Genomic DNA, 21,773 nt, shown 5'->3' with positions numbered 1-21,773 from the left:
ATACGTCAAAATGGGCGACAAAGTGTCACATTAAACCAGAGACAAAGACTGATACGTCAAAATGGGCGACAAAGTTGTAGCGAAGCAAACACGAAGTACCCGCACCGACGAGATATGATGGAAAATTCCAGCCACACAGCGAATGCATGATCCGTCTGTAGCGAAGCAAGCACGAAGTACCCGCACCGATGAGATATGATGGAAAATTCCAGCCACACAGCGAATGCATGATCCGTCTGTAGCGAAGCAAGCACGAAGTACCCGCACCGATGAGATATGATGGAAAATTCCAGCCACACAGCGAATGCATGATCCGTCTGTAGCGAAGCAAGCACGAAGTACCCGCACCGATGAGATATGATGGAAAATTCCAGCCACACAGCGAATGCATGATCCGTCTGTAGCGAAGCAAGCACGAAGTACCCGCACCGATGAGATATGATGGAAAATTCCAGCCACACAGCGAATGCATGATCCGTCTGTAGCGAAGCAAGCACGAAGTACCCGCACCGATGAGATATGATGGAAAATTCCAGCCACACAGCGAATGCATGATCCGTCTGTAGCGAAGCAAGCACGAAGTACCCGCACCGATGAGATATGATGGAAAATTCCAGCCACACAGCGAATGCATGATCCGTCTGTAGCGAAGCAAGCACGAAGTACCCGCACCGATGAGATATGATGGAAAATTCCAGCCACACAGCGAATGCATGATCCGTCTGTAGCGAAGCAAGCACGAAGTACCCGCACCGATGAGATATGATGGAAAATTCCAGCCACACAGCGAATGCATGATCCGTCTGTAGCGAAGCAAGCACGAAGTACCCGCACCGATGAGATATGATGGAAAATTCCAGCCACACAGCGAATGCATGATCCGTCTGTAGCGAAGCAAGCACGAAGTACCCGCACCGATGAGATATGATGGAAAATTCCAGCCACACAGCGAATGCATGATCCGTCTGTAGCGAAGCAAGCACGAAGTACCCGCACCGATGAGATATGATGGAAAATTCCAGCCACACAGCGAATGCATGATCCGTCTGTAGCGAAGCAAGCACGAAGTACCCGCACCGATGAGATATGATGGAAAATTCCAGCCACACAGCGAATGCATGATCCGTCTGTAGCGAAGCAAGCACGAAGTACCCGCACCGATGAGATATGATGGAAAATTCCAGCCACACAGCGAATGCATGATCCGTCTGTAGCGAAGCAAGCACGAAGTACCCGCACCGATGAGATATGATGGAAAATTCCAGCCACACAGCGAATGCATGATCCGTCTGTAGCGAAGCAAGCACGAAGTACCCGCACCGATGAGATATGATGGAAAATTCCAGCCACACAGCGAATGCATGATCCGTCTGTAGCGAAGCAAGCACGAAGTACCCGCACCGATGAGATATGATGGAAAATTCCAGTCACGCCGCGAATGCGTGATCCGTCGACGACACCGCGCCGCTCTCCCGCCGACCGACACCCGCGGGCGGGTATATAACGCCCGCGGCCGCCGACTGCAGTCAGTCGTTCTGTGGACACTGGGTCGGCTCGTGGGAACTCGGGCAGACGCCACCACAGGATAGACGCTGGAGGTGTTGGAGTACGCGGCAACCCGTTGCCCCGTAACCAGCTCCGCCGTCTCTCCCCTCGCGCGCGCGACACCCACCCTCGGTCGTCCGTTGATTAGAGTCCCGCGACACGTTAGAGTTCCGCACCGCTAGAAGGGTGGTAGGTTCCGTACTGTAGCATTTCGGATCGCCGTGCCGATATACCCGCGTGTTCGATAACGAGTGTAAATAAAACTAGCCTGTAGCAAACTAGGTTAAGGTTGTAAATAAATAAGCACGTTAGATAGTAATCCGGGTTTTATTCCTCGAAACCCCCGTTCCCCGTAACCTCGATAGGGTAAATCCTAATCAATGTACGTGGCGGAGTAGCCGACGAACCATCGACTGCTTCACCACGTTACAAAGTGTCACATTAAACCAGAGATAAAGACTGATACGTCAAAATGGGCGACAAAGTGTCACATTAAACCAGAGATAAAGACTGATACGTCAAAATGGGCGACAAAGTGTCACATTAAACCAGAGATAAAGACTGATACGTCAAAATGGGCGACAAAGTGTCACATTAAACCAGAGATAAAGACTGATACGTCAAAATGGGCGACAAAGTGTCACATTAAACCAGAGATAAAGACTGATACGTCAAAATTGGCGACAAAGTGTCACATTAAACTAGAATCCGGTTTTGAAAGTTTTAAATGCCTTTATTTTTTTTTTCTCTCTCTTCTGGCTTTACAAAGATTAGCCAATGTCAAGTTTGTAGTTATTTGTAACAAGTTAGTTAAAATATACAAGTATGGACCCCGTCTGTGCCGGCACTCGCCGACATACGCACAGCGCCCCTTTAGAGTGCTTTCCAGTCAGTTTTAATAAAAAAAAACACTCCAAAAAGGCAGAGCACGCCCGCCAGCTAACACCAACACAGACGAAGTCCAATGCCTTTATAACAAGATCTGTTGAAACTCAATGCTATAATCTAAACTTTATCCTATCCTATCTTTATATATTTTTTGAAATATTATTATATAAACACTGTTGCACAAAAAAATAATTTATATTTTTTTATTTTTTTGTTTGTAAAAAATAGAAATATAGGCTTAACTTTTTTTAACTTTTTATTTTATTTAATCGTAAAATCATAAAATAAATTAATCTTTTTTTCTTTTTTGTCAGCCCTAGCACAGACTACGGTCTATTATAAGACGTTGTCACGTCAAAAAAAAAGGAGTGGGTACGACAATAGTGCAACGGGTGGGGTTTGAAACGCGGACCTTTCGGAATTCAGTCCACTCCTATAACCGTTGAGCTATTGAGACTTGAAGCGCGCTTATCGAGGCACGCGTTAAGCAAGTTTAACCTGACGATAGAGTATATAGGGTATTCTGTATTGGCACTAACCTGCTCGCAAGTGATGGTTAGTTCGCCGCGTCGTCTCGGCGGGCCGGTGATTTTACGCCGCGTTGGCTCGTTGCGTTGCAGCTTACTGCAACAGTACATGACATGGTCAACCCATCGCTAGCTCACTACAAAACAAGGATCACTTTGTTGTCTGTCTGTCTGTCTGTCTGTTCGTCCGTCCGTCACGTCTGTCAATAAAACCTATAGGGTACTTCGCGTTGACCTAGAATCATGAAATTCGGCAGGTAGGTAGGTCTTATAGCACAAGTAAACAATCCAAAATTCGTTGTGGTGACATCATTTATGTTTCAATTTTCAAAGTTAGATAACTATACCAAGTGGGTATGTGGTATCATATGAATTGGCCTTTACCTATTAATTCTAAAACAGATTTTTAATTATTTTTATGCATCATAATTATTGATGTATCATGCAAAATGTCAGAAAAAATACCCGAGTATTACCCTCGGCGCGCGAGTCTGACTCGCACTTGGCCGGTTTTTCTTTTAAATAACTTACTCTTCAGTAGTGTGCCTGAGCGAGACCGCTAGATGTTGTTCGTACGCCGTCTCCGAGGCGAAGCGAATGTTGCACTCCGCACACAGTGGACCGGTCAGAGGCGCCTGGAACAATATCACACTAATATTATAAAGACTAGCTGTGCCCGCGACTTCGTTCGCGTGGAATCAGCGCGCTTTATATAGCCACGAACGCTCAGGCGCGAGGCGTGTAGTACGTACTCTGTTCGTTAAAAATGTTCGCCGTGATTCTTTAAATTGACATAACTTTTTTATTTATGAACCGATTGACATGAAATAAACACTAAATGTTAAGTGAAGCTTACAACAATATATTAGTGAAAACCGTATCTAAATCGAATAAGCCGTTTCTGATATTAGCGTGCACAAACACACAGACAAACAGACATACAGACAAAAAAAATTAATTACAATTTCGGGTTCGGCATCGATATAATAACAACCCCTGCTAATTTTTTTTATATATTTCCATTGTACAGACACCACTTTTCTACAATTTTATTATATGTATAGATTACACTCGTATTAGACCCTCGATAGCTCAACGGTTGAGGAGCGGGCTGAATTCCGAAAGGTCGGCGGTTCAAACCCCACCCGTTGCACTATTGTCGTACTCACTCCTGGCACAAGCACACGCTTAATTGGAGGGGAAAGGGGAGTATTGGTCATGTTTAACATGGCTAGTATTCTTTTTATTTATTTATTTTAAAAGGCGAAAATTTGTTTCTATGTGTGTATGTTTGTTACTCTTTCACGCAAAAACTACTGGACTAATTTGGCTGAAATTTGGAATGGAGATAGATTATACCCTGGATTAACACATACTTAGGCTACTTTTTATCCCGGAAAATCAACGAGTTTACAACTTCTAGGCAAGCGCGCTCCGTCTTAGGCTGCATCATCACTTGCTAGCAGGTCTGATTGCAGCCAAGCGCTAGTGTATATACAGTGTACCCCCGGTAATCCGGCCCCTGTCTAATCCGGCGCCCCCTGTAATCCGACATGTTTATTATTATTGAATTTACTAAATTTGACATACATAGTGAAGTATGACTTGAACTTTCAGAGTATGTATAACATATGGACTCTTATCATTGGATCTATAATTTGTCGGATTACAAGGTAGTCTTTTGTTAAAAAATCCGGACTATAGGGGGTCTTAGGCAGTACTCTATAATCCAACAAATTCGATAGTTCGACAATGTCCTGCAAAACGTTTGTCGGATTATCGGGGGTCCACTGTAATTTTTTTTTATTTAAAATGTTAGAATATGCTTGAGAAAATGAAACTTAAGTAAGCACATGGACAAGAATGAGTCACACATGAAATGTAAGGACGATACTAACCTGCGTGTCTTCAAATTGGTGTTTCATCTTGACATGCAAGGCGAGGCCGCGTTCGCCGATGAACGAGAACCCGCACAGCGCACACACGCAGTCCGATGGGTGCTTCTTGCGTATGTGCGACATCAGAGACGTCAGCTTACTGCGAGAAAAAACCGGCCAAGTGCGAGTCAGACTCGCGCACCGAGGGTTCCGTACTCGGGTATGTTTCCGACATTTTGCACGATATATCAAAAACTATCGTCCATAACTATCACAATATAATATTATATAGGCGAAAGTTTGTATGTGTGTGTGTGTGTGTGTGTGTGTGTGTGTGTGTGTGTGTGTGTGTGTGTGTGTGTGTGTGTGTGTGTGTGTGTGTGTGTGTGTGTGTGTGTATGTTTGTTACTCCTTCACGCAAAAACTACTGGACGGATTTGGCTGAAATTTGGAATGAAGATAGATAATATCCTGGATTAGCACATAGGCTACTTTTTATCCCGGAAAATCAAAGAGTGAGTTCCCACTGGATTTCGAAAAACCTAAATCCACGCGGGCGAAGTCGCGGGCATCGGCTAGTCGTCCATAAAAATAAATGAAAATCTGTTTTACAATATACAGGTAAAGCCAGCGATATATATGACAAGATGCGCCCTTTCATAGAAGCAACATGTTCCAATGCCGTGTAGATCCGAGTCTACAATCAACCATAGTGTGGGAACATAGATAAGTTAAGACAGAACAAATTCTATCAAAGATAGAAGATCACACTAATATTATAAAGGAGAAAGTTTGTATGTGTGTGTGTATGTTTGTTACTCCTTCACGCAAAAACTACTGGACGGATTTGGCTGAAATTTAGAATGGAGATAGATTATACCCTGGATTAGCACATAGGCTACTTTTTATCCCGGAAAATCAAAGAGTTCCCGCGGGAATTTTAAAAAACCTACATCCACGCGAACGACGTCGCGGGTACCAGCTAGTATCTAGATATATCAAAAACTATCGTGCATAAAAATAAATAAAAATCTGTTAGAGAATGTACAGGTTAAGCCCTTTCACATAAAAATAAAAATAAATCTGTTTTAGAACGTATACGTAAAACCCTTTCATATGATACCCCACTTGGTATAGTTATCTTAATTTGGAAATTGAAACACGTTTTAATTTTTTTTTAAATGATGTAACCACAAATTCTGGGTTTTCAGATTTATTCCTGTACTTGTGCTATAATACCTACCTACCTAACAAACATGATTCTAGGTCAACGGGAAGTACCCTATAGGTTTCTTAACAGACAGACAGACAAAGTGATCCTATAAGGGTTCCGTTTTTCCTTTTGAGGTACGGAACCCTAAGAGCGAACGTGGGCGAAGCCGCGGGAATCCTCTAGTAACGTATAAAAGTGCTCACTGACCTGAACTCCACATCGTCGCAATGTGGACACTTGGTCTTGGTGCCGTTGTGCCAGCGCCCGTGCGACTTTGCCGTGTTCCTGAAGTTTATCAGTACAATTTTTTTTTTTTCTTTAAATCTGGCTTTACTCTGATTAGCCAATGTCAAGTTTGTGATATTTTCAAGTTATTGAATTTATACAAGTATAGACTCCGTCTGCGCCGGCGCCCGCCGACATACGCGCGGCGCCCCTTTAGAGCGCTTCCCAGTCAGTTCCACCACCACAAAACACCAACTAACACAAAAACCAGCCACTCTTAACAAAAAAAACACTCCAAATAAGCACAGCACGCGCGCCAGCAAACGCCATCACAGACGAAGTCCCGTACAATTACTTTGACACAAGTGTAAATTAAAAATTTATAACACCCCCGACAATTGAAGGTTACAGTAACTAGAAAAGAGCTGATAACTTTCAAACAGCTGAAGATTTTCTTGTATTATAGCTAAGAATACTCTCGGTCAAGCAACCTTTAAGAAATTAGCTGTAGTATCGACCAATTCTGACACATAAGTCAATACTAGAGCTAATTTCTTAAACTGGACCCTTTCAAGTAAAGATTTTTATATAAACCTGTGAGGATGATGTTGCAATTGAAAATGCCGTAAGCCTACGTTGTCGTATTAGTTTAAAAAATGCGAAAAACCAAATTAAATTTGAATTTCGCGGGCAGGCCCGTCGCAACCTTTAAGCCGGGGCTCGACCTCGAAATGAGCGAGGTCATTAATGAGTCCGTTTAACTCGCAACGATAATTTCCATAGTAGAGGCTCGACCGCGAAAGAGTCTAGCGGAGCGAGATTTAAGCTATTTCTCGCTTCCAAAAACTCTGTCAGCTCATCTTTGTCCGCTCATTTCGCGGTCGAGCCCCGGCTTAAGGCCGCGCTCTCACAAAAATCAAAAATTTTATGATTTCAATCGCTAAATTTAGCATTATAGGAAAATACCTATATCTATGTAAAGAAAATACATTCCCATTTTCTTAGTGATCTTTGAATTTGAATTTTGCCGCGCTCCATAATAAGACTGTCATTTGTCAGCGAGTTGTATCTTGTCTGTGTTTTGAAGTTACAAGGCATGTGACAAGATTAGAGGTTATAATATGTGATTTGACGAAAAAAGATAAAATGGAGAGAATCAAAAATTGATTAATAAGCAATTAACTTAGTGAAAGTATAAACTTTAATGTCGTTTCTCTTAATTCAGAGCAACACATGATTGTTTTAACTGGCTGATCCTTAAAATTACCTTATATCTACATTACCTATGTCTGGTGTAGAAGGGACACACGGTGCAGCTGTAGCGCACTATATGCGTCATGTTCAGATGGTGTAACAGTTTCTGGCGACTCGACGTGTGGATGGCGCAGATCGCGCATTCGAACTGCCCGTATTTCTGAAACACAAACAAAAATCAGCCAAGTGCGAGTTAGACTCACGCCCGAAGACACACTTAAAGTTTAAAAATTTAAGGATGGTTACGTACTCATCCGATCCGAGTCATGAAAAGCTAGTTTCATGGCCCAACAGTTTGCCCAAAGTTGCAGTTGACGAAGTCGCGGGCATCATACAGTAAACTAGCTGATGCCCGCGACTTCGTCCGCGTGGAATCACATTTTTCAAAATCCGCGGGAACTCTTTGATTTTCCGGGATAAAAAGTAAACTATGTGTTAATCCAGGGTATAACCTATCTCCATTCCAAATTTCATCCAAATCCGTTCAGCCGTGTGTGCGTGATTGAGTAACAAACATCCAAACATGCACACTTTCACATTTATAATGTTATTAAGTGAAAGAAAGATAAGTTAAGAAAGCTCTACACTCGCGGTGCGAACGGCCGCGAAAGCCCGCGACAACTGCGAAGCACGAGTGTAAATGTTGATCACGCCATCGCGTTCGCGCTTCACGCCTTTCCCCGACCAGTGTCGGTTTTTGGTCCGCGACAAAGGGTTTCGTCCATAGTCACGAACAAGACTGTGAAGATTTGCGAGTGTGGAAGGGACACAGTTCACGCGTGGATCGCGGCATGCATTCACAGCGCGACTTCACGTGCGAGTGTAGAACCGGCTTTAGGATTAGGATATATTAGGATGAGGATTAGGATATTAGGCTTAGGATAAGGATTAACATAAATACAAGCGTAAGTACTTACGTCTGTGTGTTGCTCCATATGCGCCTCATAGGCGTCTTCAAACTGGTAGCCTTTGTAGCAATAAGTGCATTTGTATGTAGAGTTCTTGTATAGAGGGGTATCTTTCTTACACTGTATATCCGCGATCTGTAACAAGCAAATACTATACATTTCAATCAGGTGTTTGGCTACTAGTTAAATCAATATCTTTTTATCAAATTATTCATCTACTAGAGGATGCCCGCGACTTCGTCCGCGTGGATTTAGGTTTTTAAAGATCCCGTGGGAACTCGGCGCTCGTTCCGTCGCTTGGCGTCGCACGTTACGCACTGTGTATTGTGTTACGCGAAGAATACCTAATTACAACAATGGGTTTTACTAAATGTTCTACGTGTAATAAAAATATAACTAAGAAAGTTTTTGGTATAGTGTGTAGCAGGTGTGAAAAAAGTGTCCACGCTACCCATGAATGTGCGAAACTGTCCAATAAACAGCTGGCGACTCTTCGAAACACCCCTGGATTGGAATGGAGCTGCGCCGAATGCATATGTAACGTGTCACGCAGATCGTCAACATTTGTTTCTGTGGACGAATCTGACGATGAGGAAGAAGCACCCCTTAGCAAGGACGTAAACTCCAAACTAATCAGTCAGATAACATCGGAGATGAAAAAAATTTTTAAGAAAGAATTCGAGGACTTCAAGAAAGAATTTGAAATTTCACTCAATTTTCTAGGTGAACAGATGTCGAGTTTGGAAGAGTGTGTTAAAGGTCAAGAAAGTAGAATTAGAGTGCTAGAAAACAAAAATAACGAACTTCAAAACAAAAATAAGAACCTAGAACTTCGAGTAGTCTGCGTTGAGACCCAGATGCAGGAAATGGAACAAAAAGCACTTTTGAATTCCTTGGAAATATCTGGACTACCTGAAGTGGCTATACAAAAACCCCTGGAAACTATGAAATCTGTTGCCACCAAGCTTAAGGTGGCCATAGACGATGTAAAATCCACCCGCTGCATGCCAATCCGTAAAGATCACCCGTGTTCCCTTCTCGTGGAATTACATTCGATAAAGTCCCGCGAACAATGGATTTCCGCGGCCAAGCAGGTGACTCTTACAGTTGGTGACATTGTACCTAATGCATTACACGAAGTGGCTAAAAATCCAGTTTTTATTCGTGAAGCCCTAACACCGCATAATAAAATGTTGTTGTATAACGCGAAAAAAAATTTACGTCCAATATATGAATTTATCTGGTGTAAAAATGGTAAAGTTTTTGCAAGGAAAACAAAGGAAAGTAAAGTGCATTTAATTAGATCCATGTCGGATACAACCGGTGACCCCGCCGTACAAACGAAGGAAGCACAACTATCGACCCACTATCGACCAAATTTCTGTAATTACACGTCACGCACACAAACTCAACATAAATTCTACGAAACTGGTCACTTAACACCTTCCGATACGCATTTGACACAACGTAGTGATTATATTTTTTTGTTTGACACTTCAATGAAATAATTTAATTTTAAATCGTATCGTAATCGTGCTGTGCAAATTACACAACTTCAAATTGAAGTCTAGGGTTGTCAGAAAATAAATGGGGTAATTTTGCCTAAAAATGAGCAATTTTTTTTTCATTATATTTAGACAAATTTATATTTTATTTTTGATGACAATCATAATATAACTAAGCGAAAAAGGCTGTTTTGTTAATTAAAAGATTTTAAATTGATATTGAAATTTAACTAAAACAAAACTTATTACTAAATTGTAGTACATTTAATATACCAGTCTCCGTCATAATAGCTGCATGCCAAATTTATCATGAAGTACCTAGGTACCTACGTAATTGGTGTACGTACGTTGGACAGATAAAAACATACGTTTTTATCTGTCCAACGTACTTACCATGTTGTCTTCTATGTTTTTTGTAAATGTATATGTTTGTGTGTGCAATAAAGAAATAAATAAATAGGTAATCAAAATCTTACTACATTAATAATATTATTTAGTTATAGTTAGTCCATGATAGGTTGTTTTGGTAGGCACCCACCAAAACCACCTTAGCGACGAACGGAGGACTCGTCACGCGTGATGTGGTAAAAGATGGGATGCTATACGGATAGCTAGAATATTTATCTTTATTTAGGTATTTTTTAAGGTCATAAATGTCAGAAAACACAAGACAAATAAAATATGAACCCATTTTGAATAAATAACTTTGAATTTGGCTTAGAGAAAAAAAAACCGCTACCCAAGAGCCGCTTTGTGTAATTTGGTAAGAGATCTACGATATAGGGATGTAAACTTGCCCGGTGTATAACACCAAAAGTAGTGAATAGTCTACTAACCCTGCGAGATACGCTAAATAAAATCGCTAACTGGTACATACTTGGATTATTATTAAATATTTTTAGTGAATATATTGCGTTTTTATATTTGACTTTTCAACTTTTTTATTTTTAACTGTCAGGATACGATTATATAGTAAACATGGTGATGGGCACCCTGTTAAGCAGAGATTTTCAATAAGGCCAGAGGCCCTATAATGTAATTAATCAAAATTATGTAAAAACAGAGTAGGTAAATTTTAATACGTTGCAATCGATAAATTATTATTTTCTAGCATCGAACATCCATCGATTTGTAACTATCATAATAAAGACTAATCTAATGAGATCTCATTTTTTAATAATCATCGTGAAAGGGAAAAATAGGAAAATAGGCAAATTTTCATATGTGAATGGTATCATTCCATAACGCACACATACTCATCAACTGACAGTTCCCCTGCTTCATTTGACTTTTCGGAGCATACCATCCTGAGTATTTATTCATCCAAGGTCGGATATTGAATCCCTAACCAAATAACGTGAGTACCTACCTACCTACCTGCACTTATTTATATTATAAATATTAAGTTATTCAAGTATTACATTATTTTCATTTCAAAAGATATTTTTGTATATAAATTGTAATGGATAGTAATTATATACAATCACCTGAAATAACTGAATACTTTGATTGTTTAAATTGCAACAACTTTATCAAAAAACTTCCGAATTGTCACATTAATCTCTTAGCTATACATATTAATATACGTTCAATAACAAAAAACTACGCTAAGTTGCTGCATCTAATAGAAATAAGTTTACATCCCATCGATATAATAATATTAACCGAAGTAGGTATAGCACAGAATGTCTGTCATTTGTTCAACATTCCTGGCTATAAAATGCATTCACAACTGCGACAGAATAGAAAAGGCGGAGGTGTTATCGTGTATATAAGGAACTATTTAAAATTTACTTATATGACTTATAGTTCACAAACATTTGAGTCGATAATTGGTTCTATTAAAACACCGTGTAATACAGTAATCGCCTTGTGTGCAATTTATAGACCTCCATCTTATAATAAGCAGCTGTTTATTAATGAATTGTCACTATTATTAGATAACTTACAGCACTTTGTCAACATTATAGTTATTGGAGATATGAACATAGACCTGAAATTGTCATCCGTTATGAGAGATAAGTACTTAAACCTACTGGCGGAGCAGGGTCTGAAGTGTGGTATTAGTGATTATACACGTATTGAAAAAAGATTAAGTTTAACTACAAAATCGTGCATTGATCACATTTTTGTGCGCTCCCACACGGCGGACCCTTGCACGGCTGCGGTCGATACGGTACTGGCGGATCATCGCCTGACCATAATAGCACTATGCAATATTTACGAATCAAGGTCACTTAACTTTACTGTAAGCAAGCAAATACCTATTTATGACCCTGTGATATTAGGCGAGGAATTATGTGCGGATTGGTCTCATATTGACAATATGCAGTCTCCGCAGCAAATGTATACTTTCATTTCTGATACTTTTAATAATGCTTATTCAAAGGCAAAGAGAATTATTAATATAAATTCAAAACTACATTGCCAGGCGCCATGGATAAATAAAAAAATCATTAATTTGAGTAATAAGCGAGATGAATTGTTTCATAAATGGAAGAAAGATCAAAATAACGTAGTGTTAAGATTAGAATATAATAGGAAAAGAAATAAGGTAAATAAAATAACTGAATACTATAGAAATATATACTATAAAAAGAAAATAATTAAAAATTTTAATAATTCAAGAAAATTGTGGCAATTACTAAATGATATCGCAGGAAGGATAGTAAGATCAATTGATGAGGTTGTGTTAAATGCTTTTAAATCGCTCAGTCGTGTACCACAGCAAATTGCAGACAACTTTGCGACCAACTTTGACACTACCGTGAAAAATATATTGCCGAATTGCAACCAGAACTTATTAAATCGTGGTCAAAACAACACGATACAATCTAATTGTAGCATGTATTTTAGGAAGGCAACGCCGGATAGTGTCTATAAATTAATAAATAGGTTTCGTATTGATAAAGCCCCAGGATTTGATTGTGTTAGAATGAAAGACATCAAGGGCATTGCTAATATAATTTCAGAACCTTTAGCTAAATTCATAAATGCCTGTATTAAAACTGAGTCGTATCCTGATGAACTTAAAGTAGGTTGTGTAAGACCAGTACACAAGAAAGGTAAATATGATGACATAAATAATTATAGGCCAATCACTTTAACATCTTCCATAGATAAAATAGTAGAAAAATATATCTGTAATCAAATACATGTGTTCTATCAAAAAAATGATATTTTAAGCTCTAGCCAATTTGGTTTTAGGCCCGGTAAGAATACGACAATGTTATTGTCAGACTTTACAGATCAAGTTAATTCATGGATGAACCAAAAACTACATGTTCTGACTTTATTTATTGATTTTTCTCGTGCATTTGACACATTAGATCACAACAAGCTTATTACAAGATTAGAAAACTCAGGTATACGGGGATCTCTTTTAAATTGGTGTAAAAACTATCTGAGTAATAGAAGCTACCGAGTTAGGATCTGTGACAGCTATAGCGCACCAATCACAGTAACTGAGGGCACAGCTCAAGGTTCCGTGCTTGGACCATTGCATTTTATAGCTTATGTGAATGATATGAATAAGATATTTAGCCACTGTACTACGTACCAATATGCTGATGATACATGCATGCTTGTAGCAGCTAAAGATGTCAATGATGCCTTGCTAATGCTACAGGAAGACTTTGATAATTTAAATAAATGGTGTCATGATAGTGGTTTAATATTAAACTCTCAAAAGACAAAATTAGTCCACATACATTCACCAAATTTAAAAGCTAACAGCATGTTAAAACATAAACTTATTGCGCATAATCATAATTGTTTGCACCAACCACATAGCAACTGTAATTGTCCCACTATTGAAATAGTTAACTCGCATAAATACTTAGGATTAATAATTGACCATAAGTTCAACTGGCATGAGCACATAAAGCATGTCTGTGATAAGCTCAGAGCATTCTTGGCAAACTTATTTATAATTAGAAAGAGGTTAAATTTTAAAGTCAAATTGATGCTGTACAATGCTCTTGCCGACTCCATAATTGCTTATGGGTTGAGTAGCTATGGTCGAACCGACAAGTCGCACTTACAACATGTTTATCAGTTGCAACTGAGGATTTTAAAAACCATTGTTCCTCTAAATATTAAACTACTTGCAAAAAATAATGAAAATCTTATATTTAAGTATTGTAAAGTGATTAATATTTATGACAAAGTACAATTTACGCTTCTGAAAGAACAATTTTTTAATTTAGCCATACAAAAGGAAGTTAGTAACAAAATTCAGACACGCAAAGTAACTCAAAAAAAACTAGTTACCATCTTTGCAAAAAATAAATATGGTGAGCGCACTAGCGCGTACATGATCCCTCGCCTAATAAATAGTTTAGATAATAGTTTTAGATCAGGACTTACCGAATGTAACCTTAAACACAAGTTAAAATCATACTTTCAAAACAAATATTAACAATTCCCATTTTTTGAAAAATTAAATATAACAAATTATTATTTTGTAATGTTCCCTAGTGCTTCTATAAATAATATATATATTATTTATGGAAGCACTATACCCAAAATCTTTTAATGGACGGAATGATAAGCAACAATACTAAACCTTAGTGGTTTTTTTTGTTGTGTTAAAAGCATTTGTAAAACGTTCAATATTTGATAGTTAATAAAAAAAAAAAAAAAAAAAAAACTGTTTGATTTTCCGGGATAAAATTCCTATGTCAATTACAGGGATGCAAGCTATTTCGGTACCAAATTTCATACAAATCCGTTAAGTAGATGGGTCTTTAGGAATCCCGTGGGAAATCTTTGATTGTCCTGGATAAAAAGTAGCCTATGTCCGTCCCCGGGATATAAGCTAACTCTGCACCAAATTTTGTCATAATCGGTTAAACTGTTGGTCCGTGAAAAGATCTGTTTTAGAATAAACAGGTAAAGCCCTTTCATATGATACCCCACTTGGTATAGTTATCTTAGTTTGAAAATTGAAACACATTTTAATTTTTTCATTTAATGATGTAACCACCAATTCACGGTTTTCAGATTTATTCGTTTACTTGTGCTGTAAGACCTACCTAGCTGCCCAATTTCAAGATTCTAGGAAGTACCCTATAGGTTTTCTTGACAGACACGACGGACAGACGGACGGACAGACAGACAACAAAGTGATCCTATAAGGGTTCCGTTTTTCCTTTTTCGGTACGGAACCCTAAAAAGTGTAAAGATACAAAGCCCGAACTCGGTCACTATCATTCAGTTTTGAACACTGAATTAGCAAATAAGCATACACCCATATTCACAAACATTACTATGAGGTCTCATAGTGCGCTTGAACGAATAGTGTGGGTTCCACCAATCAGATGACTGTGTCACGTCAATTTACAATGATCTGATTGGTGGAACCTACACTATGCGTTCCAGCGCACTGTGAGACCTCATAGTAATGATTGTGAATACAGGCAATAGTGGTGATGAAATGATGAGATGAAACATACCTGTTCTTCATACGTCAAAACTGACACTTTGAACAGCTCCATGCCACCAGTGGGAGGTTTTCGTCTTAAATAATGCCCCTGAAACTCTGTCTTACGTTTCCTACTACTTTTTTTAACTTTACCATCCTTATTTAATACAACTTTTGATTTATTTGCTTTAACTTTTGATTTACTTAACACAACTTTTGTTTTTCGTTTAACTTTGCTTAAGGTACCCTTTGTATTTAATTTAACTTTAGTTTTGCTAACACACTTTTTATTACTATCACTTTTGACAGTTGCTTCTACTAGTTCTATATCACTGTCATTTCCATCTGACACATTCATGTCGATGTCATTGTCATCAGGTAAATCCATGTCATAATCATCAGTTTCACCAGGCAAAGTGACATTTTTGTTCATAAGCTTGTCATTATAGTGAATGTCATCATTTTTGTCAGTTAAGTTGACATTACAGAGATTTCTATTCATCACATTGACATTGTTGATATTTTCACTAGCAATTTTGACATTTTCATCCAGGAAATCCATGTCAAAGTCATTGCTTTGATCAGGTAAATTGATGTTAATAATGTCATTTTTATTCATGTATGTAGCGTTAAGGTCATTTTTATTAGGAATATTTGTGTCATAGTCAATTTCTTGGTTTGGAAATTCGACATCCATTTCTATGCTTTTGTTTAAAAGTTTGACATTTTTGTACCTGTCAATTTTTTTACTTTTATCTGTGATGTCTTTATTATTCTTTGTACCCTGTAAAAATGAAATAATCAATTATAAAATTTCGATGAAAAATACATCTTGTTCATGTCCATACTCCAGCTTGCACCTTGGTGTACTTGAAAAATACTACAAATGCATGAACGGTTTTTCTTGAGCGATAAAACCATAATCTGTGAAAATAAACTGATTAAATTAAACTTATTTTTAAAAGTATAGTTTACCTTGTCTATGACACCATTCAGAAAGCCATCATTGTCTATGTCATCGTGTAAGAACTCCTCATCACTAGCTATGTCATTATTCGCACCTTCCTCTTTAGGCTCCAAAGTGATAGTCAATTTTGTGGCTTCAAAAAAAAATTACTTGAGAAATATTTTTAATTTTTCACAAGGAAAATTTCACAACTTTAAAATTAAAAAAAAAAAATTCGTCAAAATCGGCAAACGCGTCCCATCTTAGGCCACATCATCACTTTCCATCAGATGTGATTGTGGTCAAGCGCGTGCCTATAATAAATAAACATATTATGGGTCGTAAAAGCTAGCAGACAGACAGACGGACACTTTCGCATTTATATTATAACACTAGATGAATGATGATACCCGCAAATTCATCTGCGTGGATATAAAGTATTTTTAATCCCATAGAATTTCTTTGATTTTCTGGGATAAAAAGTATCCTATCCTAATATAAATGCGAAAGTATGTCTGTCTTTGGGATGTAAGATATCCTGCACCAAACTTGACGCTTGGTCAGTTAAATGGACGTAACAGACTTTCGCACTTACAAATTATTATAGTACTAGCTGATACCCGCGACTTCGTTCCCGTGGATATTGGTTTTTAAAAATCCTGAAGGAACTCATTGATTTTCCGGGATAAAAAGTAGCCTATGAGTTAATCTATCTCCATTCCAAATATCAGCAAAATCCATTCAGTAGTATTTTGCGTGAAAGAGTAACAAACATACAAACATGCAAACTTTTGGCTTTATAATAAGTGTAAAGTGAGATTAGTATCATGATCAACCCATTGCCGGCCCATTACTGAGTACGGGTCTCTTCTCAGAGTGAGAAGGGTTTAGGCCATAGTCTGCCACACTGGCCCAATGCAGATTGGCAGATTTGTAATATTAATATGGATGTACCTTCATTTTTTACTTCAGTCTTAGTTTCTGAACCATAGATAACTTTCTCTATTTTCACTTTTACATTTTTGTTTTTCTGTCTGTTCTCGGTTTTAACATTTTTACTTGTTTCATCATAAACAAATTGGTATTCACTGTAGTCAGGCTCGAATATTTCCTTGCTCATGTTTGATTTTAGTTTGTGTTTTTTTCGATTTACAGTCTTTATAGTCTGAATTTTAAGCTGGAAAAGAATGGGGATTACGTGTATCTGAATAAAAAAATACCGGTCAAGTGCGAGTCAGACTCGCGTACCAAGGGTTCCATACTCAGGTATTTTTTCCGACATTTTGCTTGATAAATCAAAAACTATTATACATACTTAAAAATTCATAAAAATCTGTTTTTGAATGTACAGTTAAAGCCCTTTAATATAATACCCCACTTGGCATAGTTATTTTACTTTGAACTACAAATTCACGGTTTTCGGATTTACTCCTTCACTTGTGCTATAAGACCTACCTACCTACCAGCCGAATTTCATGATTCTAGGTTAACGGGAAGTACCCTATAGATTTTCTTGACAAACACGACAGACGGACGGACGGATGGACGGACGGACAACAAAGGGATCCTATAAGGATTCCGTTTTTCCTTTTGAAGTACAGAACCCTAATTAGCTATAAGACTTACCAGTTCATCTTGCTGGCTCAACTTGAGCAACAAATGATGCGCCCTCACACTCTTGTCTCTGAACGCGTCGCAGTTCAACAAGCGCTGCCCGCACTCCCAACACACTTTTGGAGACCGGACAGCAGTGAACGTGCTCAGCTACAATATTAATAAAGAATTACAAGTGTAAATTAAAAATTTTCAACACCCCCGACAAATCATTTTCAAATAAATAATTATGTATATCTAGGCAACGTCCATCTTGACAGCTTGACATTTGTCAATTGACACTTGAATATTATGAACCTAAGGGTTATCTAACCTTCTTTTCTACAATAAAACTAGAAAATAGCTGATAACTTTTAAACGGCTGAACCAATTTTTTTGGATTATAGCTAAGAACACTCTCGATCAAGCCACCTTTCAAACAAAAAAAGTAAATTAAAATCGGTTAATTTGTTTAGGCGCTACGATGCCACAGACAGATACACAGATACACAGACACACAGATACATAGATACACACGTCAAACTTATAACACCCCTCTTTTTGGGTCGGGGGTTAAAAAGTATCATTAGTGCATGTCACCTGCAGCAGTGATAGCCAATAGCTTTTTTTTTTTTCTCTCTCGTTTGGCTTTACAAAGATTAGCCAATGTCAAGTTTGTAGTTATTTGTAACAAGTTAGTTAAACTATACAAGTATGGACCCCGTCTGTGCCGGCGCTCGCCGACACACGCACGGCACCCCCTTAGAGCGCTTTCCAGTCAGTTTTAATAAAAAAAAAAAATACTCCAAAAAGGCAGAACACGCCCGCCAGCCAACACCAACACAGAAAACGTCTAGCCTATAGCTTTAGCCATAGTCCAACCACCCTGGCCAAATGCAGTTTGGCAGATTTCAACTAGAGTTGCCTATCGATAGTCCAATATCGAGTCTATCAATAGTTACGGCAAAAAATTAAAAATATTTTTATTCAATTAGACTTTTACAAGTTCTTTTGAATCGTCAAAAGCATCTACCACTGGTTCGGAATGCCTTTCCTACCGAGAAGAACCAGCAAGAAACTCGGCGGTTGCTCTTTTCAAAGATTTGATATACAATATTATGCCATGTATAACTGATAGCAACTGCAGCCTATTGATAGTATTAATAATGCAAAACAAGTAATTCTATTGATGAAGGAAATACTAATAATAATAGTTCTACTTTCAATACTATTCGATAACATATTCATTTATTTAAATGACAATTACAGTGGACCCCCGGTAATCCGGCCCCTATTTAATCCGGCCTACCCCCTGTAATCCGACATGTCTATTATTATTGAATTTACTAAATTTGACATACATAGTGAAGTATGATTTGTACTTCAGAGTATGTATGACATAGAGAATCTGGGTTTTTATTCTAAGTACTAGCTGATGCCCGCGACTTCGTTCGCGTGAATGTAGGTTTTTTAAAATTCCCGTGCGAACTCTTTGATTTTCCGGGATAAAAAGTAGCCTATGTGCTAATCCTGGTAATAATCTATCTCCATTCTAAATTTCAGCCCAATCCGTCCAGTAGTTTTTGCGTGAAGGAGTAACAAACACACACACACACGCGCACACGCGCACACGCACACACACACACACACACACACACACACACACACACACACACACACACACACACACACACACACACACACACACACACACACACACACACACACACACACACACACACACACACACACACACACACACACACACACACACAAACTTTCTCCTTTATAATATTAGTGTGATAGTGTGATAGAATCTTGTCATTGGATCTGTAATTTGTCTGATTACAAGGTACTCTTTTGTAAAAAATCCAGACTATAGGGGGTCTTAGGCAGTACTCTATAATCCGACAAATTCAATAGTCCGACAATGTCCTGCAAAACGTTTGTCGGATTACCGGGGGTCCACTGTATATTGAATAAGTTACAATATTTTAAGTGACAAAAAAATTGGTTAATATGCACAAATGAATCAACTTACAGGAATTCCTGTCACATTTTCATAAGGTTGCTCCAAATTATAATAGTTCAGTGAAAACATTCTTCTGCCTGTGTCCAGGCATATGATGCAGATCTGAAAGTGGGATTCTTTTATTATTATACTACCCGACTGTGGCAAAGCCAAAAGGAAGGGTTATGATTATAGCAGTCTATGTATGTATGTTTGTTTGTATCCAGATTCTGTGTGTTCCACTGTAGTGCCTAAACTACTGAGCTGTTTTTGATGAATGTTGTTCATTGTAAAGGTTCGGGTGACATAGGCTACATTTTGTATGAAAAAATTGACCTAACAGATGTTACATGAAAAAAGTGGGGGTCTCAAAAAAATATTTTATTTTTGCTATTGTATGTTTGTGGCATCATAGCTCCTAAACTATTGAACCGATTTTAATTTTTTGTTTAAAAGGTGGCTTGATTGAGTGTTCTTAGCTATAATTGCTTTTATATATGGCATAATATTGTATATCAAATCTTTGAAAAGAGAAACCGCCGAGTTTCTTGCTGGTTCTTTTCGGTAGGAAAGGCATTCCGAACCAGTGGTAGATGCTTTTGACGATTCAAAAGAACTTGTAAAAGTCTAATTGAATAAAAATATTTTGAATTTGAATTTGAATCTGATAATCCAAGAAAATCAGTTCAGCTGTTTGAAAGTTATCAGCTCTTTTCAAGTTACTGTAACCTTCACTTGTGGGGGTGTTATAAATTTTTAATTTACACTTGTTAGTGTTTGTGGTTATTGTAAAACATTGTTTTTGAGTTGCTTTTTCTTTTAGAGTTTCAAATGACTGCAGTGCTGAAGAAGTTTTCACATCAAAATCACTACCTGTTCAGTTTTAGGAACAGCACCTCTCTGTACGGCCCTCTGCCCACTCTTGGTAGTATAAAAGTCCTCCTCCCTGAAATGTAGCGAGCAGATGAAGGGACCCCGTAGCCTTTGCATGTTCTTCTCCTCAATGCCCAGAGCTTGGATCCAGGCAGCGCGCCGGAACTTCTCTGTAGGTAGTCTTTAAGAAAACATAGAAATTGTAGATTTTTTAGAGACAAAGTACTTTCCAAATTAAAAATAGCCGCCAAACAGAACAGATTCTTCATCAGAACATAAAAGTTAGATACCTACACACTACCAAATTTTTTAATTGATGTTTTGTATACATATTTGACAAGGATTGTTGATTGTTATATTATTATCACATTCCAGTAACATGTGTCTAATCTCTAACCAGAATTCATGATTTCTAAATCTGGGAATTGAACCCAGATCTTCCATTTATAAGACACAGCTCACAACCGCGCTAAGGTGATTTTGACTATGGTTTTAGGATATAATTTGTACCATAACAACATGAAATGCCTCTCTTCCCAGTAGTCCTGAGAAAGGTCTTTGCCAACTGCTTTGTCAACAATCAAGTGGTGATTCCAGTCGATTGACATTCACAGCTTGACGAAACTAAGGTCAAGATCTTCACAGAACAAAATCCTGTTGTTGCGCTTGTGAACAAAGGCTCCCAGTGAATCATTTAATAATTCAAGTTGTTCTTAGTGGCTTCAAAACAAAACTCACCTATGAAATGTGACATTTTGGGGGTCTGGTATTATTTCCGAATTGTTCACACAAAAAGATACGCAACACCTCATTTTTATGCTGATTTAATCTTACAAAGTTTAGATTTACATTCAGAATGCTTGAAATTGTATAATGTGGAACTGTATGATGAAAAAATCAAAATGTTAACATTTCTCATTTCTGCTTGCCCACATTTTTTTTAAAGTACAAAATGACAAAATAAAGACCACAGACAAAGTCTC

At 38.1% G+C, this 21,773-nt stretch overlaps 1 protein-coding gene across 2 annotated transcripts in view; it reads right to left on the bottom strand.

Annotated features, from left to right (window-relative positions):
• LOC123879640 (zinc finger protein 425-like) overlaps positions 1–21,773 on the bottom strand; it is a 60,682-nt gene that overhangs the window by 18,669 nt on the left and 20,240 nt on the right. Inside the window, exons 1-13 of one of the 2 annotated variants that reach the window (XM_045927445.1) lie at positions 21,529–21,745; positions 20,791–20,971; positions 19,948–20,040; positions 17,940–18,077; positions 17,268–17,490; positions 16,343–16,467; positions 15,399–16,151; positions 8,447–8,572; positions 7,559–7,689; positions 6,258–6,335; positions 4,859–4,997; positions 3,492–3,595; positions 2,973–3,057 (exon numbers count right to left, since the gene is read on the bottom strand). The exons of the other annotated variant lie outside the window; for it this stretch is intronic. Coding sequence (XP_045783401.1) covers positions 2,973–3,057; positions 3,492–3,595; positions 4,859–4,997; positions 6,258–6,335; positions 7,559–7,689; positions 8,447–8,572; positions 15,399–16,151; positions 16,343–16,467; positions 17,268–17,490; positions 17,940–18,077; positions 19,948–20,040; positions 20,791–20,971; positions 21,529–21,602 — 2,250 coding nt within the window. The 5' untranslated portion in view covers positions 21,603–21,745. Of the gene's footprint in view, positions 1–2,972; positions 3,058–3,491; positions 3,596–4,858; positions 4,998–6,257; positions 6,336–7,558; positions 7,690–8,446; positions 8,573–15,398; positions 16,152–16,342; positions 16,468–17,267; positions 17,491–17,939; positions 18,078–19,947; positions 20,041–20,790; positions 20,972–21,528; positions 21,746–21,773 lie in introns of those variants that run through there. 2 annotated transcript variants of the gene reach the window in all.

Source organism: Maniola jurtina, chromosome 28 (genome assembly GCF_905333055.1).
Source record: "Maniola jurtina chromosome 28, ilManJurt1.1, whole genome shotgun sequence".
Taxonomy (NCBI): Eukaryota; Metazoa; Arthropoda; class Insecta; order Lepidoptera; family Nymphalidae; genus Maniola; species Maniola jurtina.
This window is presented reverse-complemented; position numbering and strand designations above follow the sequence as displayed.